This window comes from Pelobates fuscus, chromosome 11, assembly GCF_036172605.1.
Source record: "Pelobates fuscus isolate aPelFus1 chromosome 11, aPelFus1.pri, whole genome shotgun sequence".
Classification (NCBI taxonomy): Eukaryota; Metazoa; Chordata; class Amphibia; order Anura; family Pelobatidae; genus Pelobates; species Pelobates fuscus.
In genome coordinates, this window is record NC_086327.1 from 111,257,577 (window position 1) to 111,271,456 (window position 13,880).

Sequence of the window (13,880 nt, forward strand, 5' to 3'; positions counted from 1 at the left end):
GAGGCAAGTTCGTGTTTTTACGAGTACTATGAACGAGATCAGCATATATTTAAAAAAAAAAATATATATATATATATAATAAAAAAAATAACTAAATAAATGAAAATAACATAAAAATAAAATATGTTTATTCGTGTTGCATTTCGAATCAAGGCCATGATCTGGCACCACGAACCCCGAGGGCCATGCATACAATCGCACACGCATTCTAGTTTATACGTCCCGACCATCCGGACCCCTACATGCTCACGGGGCACTCCAGTTTCGGTCAAACCGTACGATCCTATCTCATTGCCACCCACGTTTCGTTCAGTAGTATATCGTCTTTCACTGACTAACCTTCCATCTTAGCTAGCAACTGCTGGCTGTTAGGTTCCTAGGTGTCCACTAGTCGTTATTCCCCCTGGCTTCTTCGCCATAGGTTAGTGGTCCTGCGAGGCCGACACCCATCCTCATACTTGGAGGTACTACGCCCCTCGGGCCAAATCATAGCTAGTCGCCTCGCATTGTGGCATAGAGAGGGCCTCACCAGTCACTCCCATTCTGTCTTATGTTTAACTTTCACCGAGAGGCCGACACCCCGCCACAACGTTCAGTGGCCACGCTACCCCCTCGCGCCAACGCATAGATAGAGCCTCTCACGCCGCTTGGCAAATAGCAGGGCCTCACCTGTCACCAACCTAGAGTAATCGTTTCGCCGCATTGCGGCACTAGCTAGTCAGCCAGCACGCAAACGCACACGCACACGCACACACTCTTGCACTCCTAGTAAGCTGGGGGGGTCGGCACGCTGCAGACCCGTCACGCATAATCACTATGTTTTCGATCCTATATCCGAATCAGGTATCCTAGCGCTTTTTCCCGTGTTAGCTTCGATGGCTAGTTAAATACTCTTACAGTAATACAAACAGTACGTCAGAACTATCATACTAGGCTAACCCTGTGCTTTCAATACATTATCATTTATGGGCTAAGGGTCTGCTAGATACTTGGATATAGCAGTACAAGGATACCTGTGTACATATTACCCTAACCTGTCACTCACTGGTGATCCTATCATACCACATACGCAAAGTCCCCAGGCCAAGCTAGTAGAGACCAAGACCAGCGGTTCCTCCAACAACTTGTTTCAAGCATTTCTTACATATATTCAGTTGAATGCGTATGTAGGGTCTCACGTTGCCTTTCACGTTGCATGTTGTACAGGTTAGGCCTCGTATTGGACAATCGTCAGGTCCTCATGCCGCGGACGTACATACAGTGACTGCTTCCAGACTCATGTAGTACAGATATACTTTTATTACTTTGCAACCCATTGAGGGCATTCGGTACATTGAGTTCTAAGTTAACATATATTGACTCATACTATCACTTAATTTATCACGTCCACGTCAGTTATACAAGCAATGCAGGATAAGCATTGGCAATCCAATTAATCTGGGTGAACAGGATTCCCACTTGTTTCATATCAAACATCGGGGCATCACTCTGCCTCCATGACGACCATACGAATACCGTTCAAATCCTTAAACTACTAATTGGGGACTTGTCTGCACGCTTGACATTCACAGGGTCCTCCATCCGCATTCAATTCGTTCGTCATGCATTTAACGTTGTACACGTTTCACTTTATTTAAGTTCAAGAAGTCCATCAGGAGTTACTTTCGGTCATGCTAGACGTTTCGGTTTAAGACGCAACACCTTAGGCATCCTACAATACAAACATTTACGATCCCAAGCCTGCCAGGTAACTGTTATAGGGTTCTTATTATACAAACACATGTCGTCTTTTGAGTTTAAACTACTTTCAAAGCTCCTCTTCGGGCTCCTCTTGTGCTAACATTTCCCTACGATGAGTCACGGCTTTGCATTCTAGTCTTCGGTTCGCACCTCAATAGTTAGTTTCATCAGGTGTCTGTTACAGTCCTTTTCGCTGTGGTTCAATGCAGTTAATCACACGTGTAAGGTCAGGTTAACGCTTGTCCACACGAGGTTAACACCCTGCTGCGCGTAGTTAGTACTAGCCCATGTGGCCCAAATCATAGGTAGGGCCTCTCTCAAACACAGGGCTAATGGCACGACCTCAATTCTTATGGGATAGTCCTTATCTTCGCCTATTAGTACCCATTAGCTAGCAGCTCTACTACACGAGAGGTTCAATGGGCATTTGAGTTTTGCATAATTTAAACATATTATGTTTCCTACCTCCTCACAGCATGCTACGAGAAATAGCTCCAGGTAACGTATTATCTTTTATATCGCTAACCCTCTCGTCTCAAGTCCCCTGCAGTATCCTCCGCCTTAGCCACTTCTGAATTCCTGAAGTCGGACCTTGCTCAAACGTAACGGTTATGATAATAGAACGCACAGCCCAGAATTCCTCTGCAGGCCATAAAAGGTCTACATCATGCCTGAAGTTAGAGTCTGCGCAGGTAAGATTTGTCTACTAATGCTAAGCATACGTACTCTACAGCCTACGTCATGTGTAAGTATTGTATGTGGTTCGAGGTAATAAGTGCGTTTCGATTTTAATGGTTTGCTTATACAATTTTTGCCACATCTCTCAAACAGTTCATGCGATACATTCGCTCCTGGTTAATTAGTTTTGGCCTCAATCCAAATTCCTTCTCGGGACTTACATTCCGTATTAGGGCCGCCACCGCAGCCTCAAATTTCAAGTTCCCAACTCATATTGTAGAAGAAGATGGGACGCCGGAAGTCCTCGGCTTACAACCGGTACATTCCAAATCCAGAGTAGTAATCAGGCTCGCTTTCTATAATATGTCTAAATGATGTTGTTATGATAAATAAATGTTACATACTTTTTGGCCCTCTTTTTACAGGCCTAACCTCGCGTCGGTTTCGGCACACCTCAACCGACTTTTATATATAAAAACTACACACACTTTAATGTGCGCCCCTTCCATAATCCCGTACACAAATAGAAGGCGTATGCCTGAAGTTGTGGGAGGGATTTTAAGCCTATTTAAACCCAGCAAACCCCTTACTCACCTGTCTTCGACGATTTCGGAAATTCTCTCCCACCACACCCTCTTTATATATCATTATATCTGGGTGGGCCCTCTTTTTACAGGCCTAACCTCGCGTCGGTTTCGGCACACCTCAACCGACTTTTATATATAAAAACTACACACACTTTAATGTGCGCCCCTTCCATAATCCCGTACACAAATATATATATACGGTTAAAAACAATATTGAAGGTGCAGTATAGTGCACTACCTAAAGTGCTATAGTAGTGCAGGTTTGTACAAAACATTTTCACACACTTTGTGCACTCTGTGATAAAATGAATAAAAAATCGAGCACTTACTCCTTTATAAGTAGAGAAAGGGATTTAGGCATTATAACTTTCCAAATTTGGATAATGTAGTTCAGAACAATAATAGAAAAAAAACGAGAAACAAAGGGGAACTAATAGTGGAACTCTGTGCAGAAATCTTAAAATACAAAAAGAAAATCGGGCAACTCACAAGAGTAGAGCAAAGGTTGGAAAGTTCACAAAGTGCACTACTATAGCACTTTAGGTAGTGCACTATACTGCACCTTCACTATTTTTTCACTGTATATATATATATATATATATATATATATAGCTATGCAAAATATACATATGTGTAAACTTCTTTAAGTATTTAAAGGCTTAGCACGCTTTTTTTCCACAATATTTTTATAAAGTGTTTTTTTTAGCTATTTTCACTTGTATTTGTGCTTGCTTACCTTTTTGAATACTTTGTAAGGGTTGTGAGTAGTTTTTCTATTAGTTGTATTGAATTTACAGCAAATTTTTTGCTTGATTTTTTTGTACCCCTGTACTACACTATGCATTATAACGCCAAATGTGCATTGATAGCATGTATGAACTGCATGTACAGCAAAACTGCCCGCTATCAGTGACATTTACTGTGCTACGCCCTGGAATAGCATTCAGTTCACTCCCTGGAAGGACAATTTCATAGCTCCCAATGCTGGAAGGCCTGCTACATGAATGCAATCTGATACTAAATCTAGGGAGTCGGGAGAAGTTTAACTCTTTCAATACAGTGATGCTAAATGAGACAGCTATTTATCATATAATTAATGTAATATACATTACTATGCCAATGGGACACCGTATCAAACATGTATACACTCTGCAGCAATCCATTCCTCGGTAGCGCACATCCACCGCTAAACAAAAATGCCACTGCGAAGGTAAAACTCCTATCAAATTAATTATTCATGTCGCTGATTAAATTGACATTTTCTAGTATTACCCATACTGTCTGTCTGTCTTACTGCTACCATGAATTATTGAGGCCTGTGCACGCTGCTAGCATAGGCAAGAAGAAAATAATTAAGATTGTCAACATAAAAAGAGTGTGCCAGTGTTACAGGGTGCCTGGATACCTAAACCGTAATCTCTTTTGAAATTTACAATTCCATCTATATATTGTCCTAACTTGTATAGATTTGGAGTCAGTTATTTTTTTTTTTTTTGTCGGCATAGACTCTATGCCAAAGAACTGACTGACAAAGGGTAACAAAGATACCTCCCAAAGACAGCCCTTTTGCTCTCCACAATTCGCTATTGTTATGGTACATCCCTAGCGCTGATGCTACTGTTGGCTAGGGAATATGACTGGCGCCATTCAGTTCAGATATCTACATGCTGTCAACAAAGCCAATGTGACCGCGTCATAGAAGGTTTGCCCTTCAGGGGAAAGTATCTCAGACAGGGCAAATCGAAGAAGAGACCAACGAGACCAACAGAGTGCAGGCGGAGTGGTGATGGTGGGTACAGGAGCGTAACACCAATGAAATTAAGGATATGGCGTCACTTGATCAGAGGTATGGTGAGTGAATATCTCTAAACTTTACATTGAGTACCTCATGTATCTCTGTGGTATATGATGTATTCAATGCATTCAGAGACGATTTATATTCACTTTAACGAAACCACAAAATCCATTATAGAGAAATGTATTAACGGTCACATGTAATGAATATAAAAGCGACTTGTACAATTCTGCCAATAAAATGCCTATAATACCAAAATTCTCTGACTCCACTATAGAACAACTGTGTCACTTTGTTTTCGTCATTGATTTTATTTAATTCACTACAATCTAATGTTTTGTGAATAGACCTCACAGGGATTTTTTTTTTACTGAGCAAAATTGTGGTTGAGTTGGAAAACCAAATTACATAATTTAGGCCATAATAGTTGTGTAAAAAAAAAAAGCCTCGTGATGGGCATACTATAAATAGTTATTAACTTTCCTCTTCCTTTTTCCACAATAATTTTATTTTTGCAAATGTACACTGTAAACACTTGAATAGACATAAAATGCATTTATTTTGCTTTGCTTATTTTCATTTTGTTATTTTACCATTTTAAATCTAGGATAAAGAACGCACAAAGAGACAGATCCCAGAAAAGTTGACTGTAACTACAATCTTGGTAAGCGGAAAATTACATTTTCATTTTATTCCAACTAAGAATGCTTAGGGGGATCTTATTGTACATTATAGTTTTCTTGACAGAAGAAAAAAAAAATCTAAATAACTCATTTCATGTACCAAACCGTGAATTGAAGACCGAGCTGCAATTTTATTCATGACACAAATTAAAAAATTCATTATTTTAACATCATGTTTTTCCTTTTCTAATTGTTTACTTTTTAACTTTTGTCATAATTGTTTTGTTGTAATTTTGTTTTTTAGATATCTTTTTAACTTTTTTTAACTTTTTTCTGTTATTTTTTTAAAAAAGATATCTTTAAAAAAAAAAAAAAACTTAAAACAACACTTTAGTGTTAGGAATTCAAAGCTATATTGTGAACACTAAATATTTCCTCGACAAGGTCCGTTGGCGCTGGCTCCCCCTCTGCCTCCTCGGACGTGAGCACTAAGGGGGAAGCTTATGCGCATTAGGCCTTCCCCATAGGAAAGTTTGAGGACATCCAGCATCGTTTTAAAGAGGCAAACTCTATCTGATAGACGGCCACTAGAGGCAATCTTAACCCTGTAATATAAGCATTGACGTTTCTCTAAAACTGAAATGTTTAACATTGCTGTGTTAAGGGGACAGGGACAGTGCACCCAGACCACTTCATCGAGATGGAGTGGTCAGCGGGCCTGTAGCAGGCCCGGACTGGCCATCGGGCAAATGCCCGGTGGGCCGCAATGGCCATGGGCCGAGGCCAGCAGGAGAGATCAAGGGATCTTCCCTGCCGGCCCATGCAGGGTAACACCAGCCCAAAGAGGGAGTTCTGTCTCCTCACGGGCCGGTGGAAGGAAGAGTGCACAGGGGGCAAAACATCACACATCACAGCCCCTGCACTAACACACAAGCACACTATACACACTCTAAACCCATATACACACATCACAGCCCCTGCACTAACACACAAACACTCTAAACCCATATACACACAAACACACTGTACACACTCTACACCCATATACACACATCACAGCCCCTGCACTAACAGGGGCTGTTTATATACACAAACACACTACACACACTCTAAGCCCATATACACACATCACAGCCCCTACACTAAAACACACACACTCAGGGCCGGTGCTTGGATTTTTAGGTACATAGGCGAAGATGCATTTTTCCGCCAAAAAAAACATCTTCACCTATGTGCCTCTTAACCAGCCCCTCTCCCCTCCCTGACCATTAATGGTCCCTTCCCTGTCCCTTAGTGTTCTTCTGCCCTACCCCCTCTTTTCCCTGTCTCTTGGTGTTTCTCTCCCATTCCCTCCCTGTCCCTTGGTGCACCCCACACCCCTTTAGTGGTCACACTCCCCTTCCTGGTGTGTCAGTGTGTACAGAGTGTAGCGGAGTGGAGCGCGGTACAGGAGCTTCAGTTTTCTGTACCCGGCCGAACTGACAGGGAGTGCTCTCTCTGTGAGCACCTCCTGTCAGTCTGGCCAGGTACAGGAAACAGAAGCTCCTGTACCGCGCTCCGCTCCGCTACACTCTGTACACACTGAAAGTCACACACTCAATGACAAACACACAGACGTCACTGACAGACACAGACTCATTGATCTGACACACACTCATTCACTGACACTGACAGACCCACACTGATTGACACTCATTGACAGACACACTGATAGTCACACACAGACTCAATGACAAACATACTCTCACTGATTTGACAGACACACACTCATACACTGACAAACACACTCATCATACACTGACAGACACACTCATACACTCACAGACGCACACACTGTCACTCACAGACGCACACTCTGTCACTCACAGACGCACACTCTTGTCACTCACAGAAGCACACACTCTGTCACTCACAGACGCACACTGTCACTCACAGACGCACACTCTGTCACTCACAGACGCACACTCTGTCACTCACAGACGCACACTCTGTCACTCACAGACACACACTGTCACTCACAGACACACACTCTGTCACTCACAGACACACACTCTGTCACTCACAGACACACACTGTCACTCACAGACACATACTCTCACACACACACACAGACACATACACTCACACACACACAGACACATACACTCTCTCACACACACACACACACTCACACACACACATACACTCACACACACACACACACATACACTCACACACACACTCACACACATACACTCACTAATTATTTTATAAATAAATATTTTCCACCCAGCCTCCCTACCTGGAGAGCTGGTGTGGATGATGAATCCTTCCCTGGGGTCCAGTGGGGCTGCTGGGCGGCGTGCGGCTGTGCTGAGATCAGACGCGGCGAGGGAGCTCTAACCTCTCTGCTCTGCTCCCTCGCGCGCTGCCTGTCTGCTGATACAGCGGGAGCCGGAATATGACGTCATATTCCGGCTCCCGCGGTATCAGCAGACAGGCAGCGCGCGAGGGAGCAGAGCAGAGAGGTTAGAGCTCCCTCGCCGCTTCTGATCTCAGCACAGCCGCACGCCGCACCGGGGGCCGAGATGGTGGCCCAGCAGGAGGGAGAGCTTCCCTCCTGCCGGTCACTGAAATCTTGCGCCCCCAGAGCCCGTGCGCCCTAAGGCGGCCGCCTGTGCCGCCTTATGGACGAGCCGGCCCTGCACACACTTGATATCCTAATATTCACACTACACCCCCTGCACTAACACAAAAACACACTACACACACTCTGTACCCCTATATACACACACACTACAGCCCCTGCACTAACACACACACACACACACACACACACTTTCTACCCATATATATGCACACTACAGCATCTGCACTAACACACAAGCACACAACATACTTTCTATACCCTTATATACACACTACAGCCCCTGCACTAACACAAAAATACTTCACACACTCTATATCCCTATATGTACACTACACCACTCACACAAACACACTGCATTTCCGACACTCACATATACACATACACACACACTAAACACTAGCCACACATGGTATGCCATACAGACGCCTTTACACACACACAAAACAACACAAACAGTCTGCTCTATACACATGCAATCTCAAAAGCAACCTTCAAACACATTCAACACCACAGGGAACATATCCACACATGCACAGCACACTTTGACAGCCATATTCCTCTTTTTTCTCTGGTATCCCGCTATTGAGAACAGCAGAGACAAGTCACCAGCAAAGGCAGCGCATGATTACATTGCACAACGCCCCCTAAAAAACAGGACATTTACTTCACCCAAGACCACTGGATGCTCTAGATGGACATCACACTAACATACTCATTTTGAGTGGCGAAAGGGGGGCATGCTTGTCAATGGTGATGACAAAACATGCCCCCTTTCTGGCCCCGCCCCTCCTAGTGGGCTGCTCTGTCTTTAAGTGCCTGGGCCAAATTTTTGGCCCAGTCCAGCCCTGGCCTGTAGTGTCCTTTTAACTAAAACAAAAAAATCTAATAATAAGGCGGAACATTAAAATCATAACCGCTTTTGCCTCTCTTTTCCAAATATATCAGTGGGGAGCAGGCCTCCCAGCAGTTCCAATTGCAGCTTGAGAATCCCAATTTCGGTGTCCTGTCTTGACATCCCAATTTTGTTCCAGGGAATTGTCTCTGGCAGCACAGCACAAGTTCATCATTTAATATACTTGTGCTATGAATGGGTACTAGGTCAGAGACCAGCCAGCCAGTCCCCTCCAGTGGGTGGGGTGGGGTTAAATTCTGTGCAAATGCTTCCATAGCAGAGGGTCCACACTGAGGTCAAAAATACCAGACCTTATCTTGTTAGTTAAGATACGTCCTTTATTGAACAGGATGTACTAAAAATACATGGAAGGAATGTACGTGTCTCTCTTTTGCCTGTTTTGCATGTATTTACTTAGGAATGAGCTACACTGTTTGGAGTTAATACTTTAAATATATCTTTAATTTATAGGAACAGCCCTTCGCGATGACGAGTAGCTCAGAGATGGAAGGATTCTGTGTAGACTTGCTTTCTGAACTCTCACAGTCTTTGGGATTTAATTACACAATTAATGTAGTAAAAGATGGACGATACGGAGCTAGAGACCAAGATGGAAACTGGAATGGAATGGTTGGAGAGATTATTAGAAAGGTAAAGAGTCACTGTTATCTCCTTCTCACCATTATGAAAGTGCATTGAATATGAATTTGAAACAATATATATTCTTTAAATTTGCATTTGCTGCCAATCTATAAGTTCTACAACTTCTGTGCAATGAGCACTCACTGAGTCAGGAAGCGGCTGAGCCAATCAGGAAGATCTCATTCTCAACATATCACATAAACACCTTCGCACTAGGGTTCTTTGAGATATGTAGATCACTGCCTGACATCAAATCCATTTATCACAAGTAATGAAAGGAAATGGTGTATAAACTGCAATTTGCTAAATTAGGCATGATTAAGGCTACAGCCGAAACGTTGCAGTAGTGATTGATGTTGTTCTATGTTCTCTGGCTCTGAATAGAGACAGCCTTTTAATTGCATTATCCACTGTGTTGCCCTCCAAATTTGTTTGCAAATTCGCTTGTTGGGAATTTGCGGCTTCTCCCTATTCGGAGGAGCACTGGGGAGCAAAAGGTGAATGTTGAGGCTGTTGGACTGTTTGACCTAATTTGTTGAGTGCATGCTGATTGTGACATTTTGTATGTGAGATTGTCAGTCAATGATGATGTCTCTGTATGTGCGTGTGTCAATGAGCTTGCCTGTGTGTATCGATGAGTGGGATTGTCATTCAATGATCTTGTCTGTGTGTCATTGGGATTGTCCCTCAGTGAGTTTGTGTGTTTCTGTCAATGTGGTTGCCTGTCATTGGGCTTGTCTGTGCATGCATATTCATATGTAAAATAAATGTATATGCTACAGTGCAATTAAAGAGTTAATCCAAGCAGTATGCACACTAAATCCTGCTGTAGTGGTTATGACCCCAGGAGTATCCTAGTTCAATTCACTTGTAAAGGGGCAAACTGTTTTACAAAGGTTTGCCACTTACATGGGTCCCTCCGGGCATCAAACCTCAAATGATAGTGGCTAAGCGTTCTCTGCCAATGAATCTCCATGGAAACCTTGTGAACAGAATTCACATTGGCAAGCCCAGAGCCCTGGTTCCAGACTGTGTAATGAAAGCTGTCAGAGATGGAGTTACACCTTCGGCAGCAGCAATATAAAATATCGCAGTATGTGCAGCGTTTATTGCTAAAATGCTGTACACATGGGGTTCATGTACCATGACCACTTATAAATAATGAAATGGCCATGGTACTTAGGATAACACTTTGAGTAATTTTCCAGTACCCCCTCTCTTCCCGAGATAGGGTTCTGGATTCACTGGTATCAGGATATGTACCTCATACAAATATTTCCATGGGCAGAGAAGAGCAAATCCTCTCTCATTTACAGTTATTTAAAGAGCAGAATTATAGCTGCAGCAATATGGCACTGTGTACAGGGAGACTGAAACAGGAGTCCTCCGTGTTCCATCATTTAAAGGGTGCTCGGAGTGTCGCTTTAAGGTATTCCATTTCCTGTGGGAATAAAGAGAGTGGTAATGGTCAGACAGTAATGGCAGTATTTTGTTTCTGACCACAACAGGCTCCTTGTTGCTCATTTTCATTAATGTCAAGAGAATTACCAATTAATTCATAACATTTAATATTAACTTGGACTAAACCTTCTGCTAAAACCATTCTTCAATCCACCCGTCTACTGACCAGGATCAGATTGCCAGTTGCAAAATTATTATTTTTATTATTATTATTATTATTATGATATTTCTATAGCGCCATCAAATTCCGCAGCGGAAGTAGTAGTAGTAGTTGTAACCAGACAAGTTGGACACACAGGAACAGAGGGGTTGAGGGCCCTGCTCAATGAGCTTACATGCTAGAGGGAGTGGGGTAAAATGACACAAAAAGGTAAGGATAGTATTAGACTAGTGACAGTTGCAAGAGAGGAATCAGTTGGGAGCTATTAACAGTTTAATTGATATGCTTTTATGAAGAAGTGAGTTTTTAACGATTTTTTGAAGGAGTGGAGACTGGGTGAGCATCTAACAGAGGAGGGAAGCGAGTTCCACAGGAACGGTGCAGCCCTCGAGAAATCTTGAAGGCAAGCATCAGAGGTGGGAGTACGGACAGAAGATAGACGTAAGTCTTCAGCAGATCGTAAGGGCCTAGACGGGACATACTTGTGTATAAGGGAGGATAGATAGGTGGGAGCAGCATTATGTAGTGATTTGAAAGCAAGAACCATAATTTTAAATTGAGCTCTATATTTTATAGGAAGCTAATGTAGGGACTGACAGAAGGGTGAGGCATGGGAGGTGCGGGCGGACAGGAAGATGAGCCTCGCCGCCGCATTCATTATGGACTGTAACGACGCAAGTTGGGAGCACGTAAGACCACTGAGAAGCGGATTACAGTAGTCAAGGAGAGAAAGGGCAGTGGAAAATCTTCAATTCATATGTAAAAAAAAAATGGAGTATCATATTACATAAAGACTAACACAGTTATAGGTGATTTTCAATGTTTTATTCAATGGTGTGATGTTGTCACTTAAACGTGAGAGCTATAGGGGGTGCATCATTATCACATAGAACTTAACGCTGGTCTTTCGCGAAGTATCAATGACTAACCTCGTACTTTGTCAGTATATTGTGACATGTTACATATCTTTGTTTGTATATCCTTAGGAAGCCGATTTGGTTGTAGCTCCTTTAACAATCACCTCTGCTAGAGAAAAAGAGATATCTTTCACCAAACCCTTCTTACAAACTGGAATCAGTATACTGCTGAGGAAGGAAGCAACTTCAGAGAGCTCAAACTTCTTTGGATTCTTAAACCCCTTCAGCAGAGAGACATGGATTGGGATAGTGACTGCTTACTTGGTCACCAGTCTCTGTCTATTCCTTGTTGGCAGGTAAGATAAATATCTCATACTTCAACATCCACAGTCAGATAAAACCCTTTTACCAACTGTAAACTCTTTGTTAGACCTATTTATCTAGTATTGTGTGCTAACAAATATTATGTATATATGTAATTTTCTTAAACATTCTTTAATTGGACTGTGTAGCTATGTCTTTTCACGAATGTGCATGTTCTCGCACAGGGCCATGTTAACCTTATGCTCTTATGCTGTTTACACTCATTTTACATGTTTTATGATCTCTCTGTATGAATCCAGAATATCAAAGAACTGTTTATTATCCCCCAAAATGAAATGTGTTATAAGGTTAAAAGAACACAATAGGCACCATAACCGCTTTAAAACATATAGTGCCTGCAGTCCATGGGCCCTGGGTCCGACCTCAAAGTTTACGCAACATTTAGTAGAGATTCTCTGTCCCCAGCAGCCTAAAACCCAGCCCACAATGACAAAATGGGGGAGGCAGAGCAATGCTCCACTTCACGCCATTTCAGGTGTAGCCAGCAATGTTTGGCTAAGAAAATCAGGTGAGAGCTCTTAGCCTATCACTGCACCAATTGCTAGAATGATTTGGTATGTTGTGAGGCTACAGGATGCCGAGCAGAAAAAAATCTAACTAAAGATTAAAGGGACACTATAGTCACTAGAACAACGACCGCTTAATGTAGTTATTCTGGTGTGTATAGTCACTCCCTGCAGGCTTTTTGCAGTAAACACTGTGTTTTAATAGAAAAGGCAGTGGTTACTTAAAACCTAGGGACACCTCCAGTGGCCACTCCTCAGATGGCCACTGGAGGTGCTTCCTAAACTAAAGTTTAGCATCTCCACACTCTACATTGAGTCAGTGCATCTCTATGAGGAGATGCTGATTGGCCAGGGTGGTGTTTGGCCCCGCCCTGCCTCTTTCCCTGGGGCAAAACTATTAGATTATGTCAGCCAAAGAGGTGGATCGGCACAGGGCCAGTGCCTGCAGACCCGTGGAGAGCTGAAAATAAGGTATGGTTTAACCCTTTCTAAGGGAGCCCGGGGGGGGGGCAAGCCACCTAAATGGCAGTATTAAAACTATAGGGTCAGGAATACATGTTTCCTGACCCTATAGTGTTCCTTTAAGTAAACCATTTAGAAGTGAAGCAGGACCCACACCCCCTCCCCCACCCTGTACTCAATGCACCATAACAACTAGCATTCCTTGGCGTGGTTATGGTGCCTAAACCGTTACTATAACTAGATGAAGATGTATTGAAAGTATTCATTAATTAGTACTTTTTTTTCCTAGGTTAAGTCCTTGTGAATGGGCCGACACTTCCAGTGAACAAAACCAGTTTACCTTTTTAAATAGTCTTTGGTTTGGAATCGGAGCTTTCACTTTGCAAGGTAAGAGAGTGCAAGACCTCTTGCTGTTTGAAATGGTTCTGCATGTCAGAAGTCAGTAGAAGATGCTGATCTATTTA

At 42.8% G+C, this 13,880-nt stretch overlaps 1 protein-coding gene across 1 annotated transcript in view; it reads left to right on the forward strand.

The window, feature by feature from the left end:
• Positions 1–13,880, forward strand: part of LOC134577677 (glutamate receptor U1-like) — a 45,880-nt gene that overhangs the window by 20,470 nt on the left and 11,530 nt on the right. The window contains exons 5-8 of the mRNA XM_063436538.1: positions 5,408–5,464; positions 9,416–9,595; positions 12,194–12,420; positions 13,706–13,803. Coding sequence (XP_063292608.1) covers positions 5,408–5,464; positions 9,416–9,595; positions 12,194–12,420; positions 13,706–13,803 — 562 coding nt within the window. The remainder of the gene's footprint in view (positions 1–5,407; positions 5,465–9,415; positions 9,596–12,193; positions 12,421–13,705; positions 13,804–13,880) is intronic.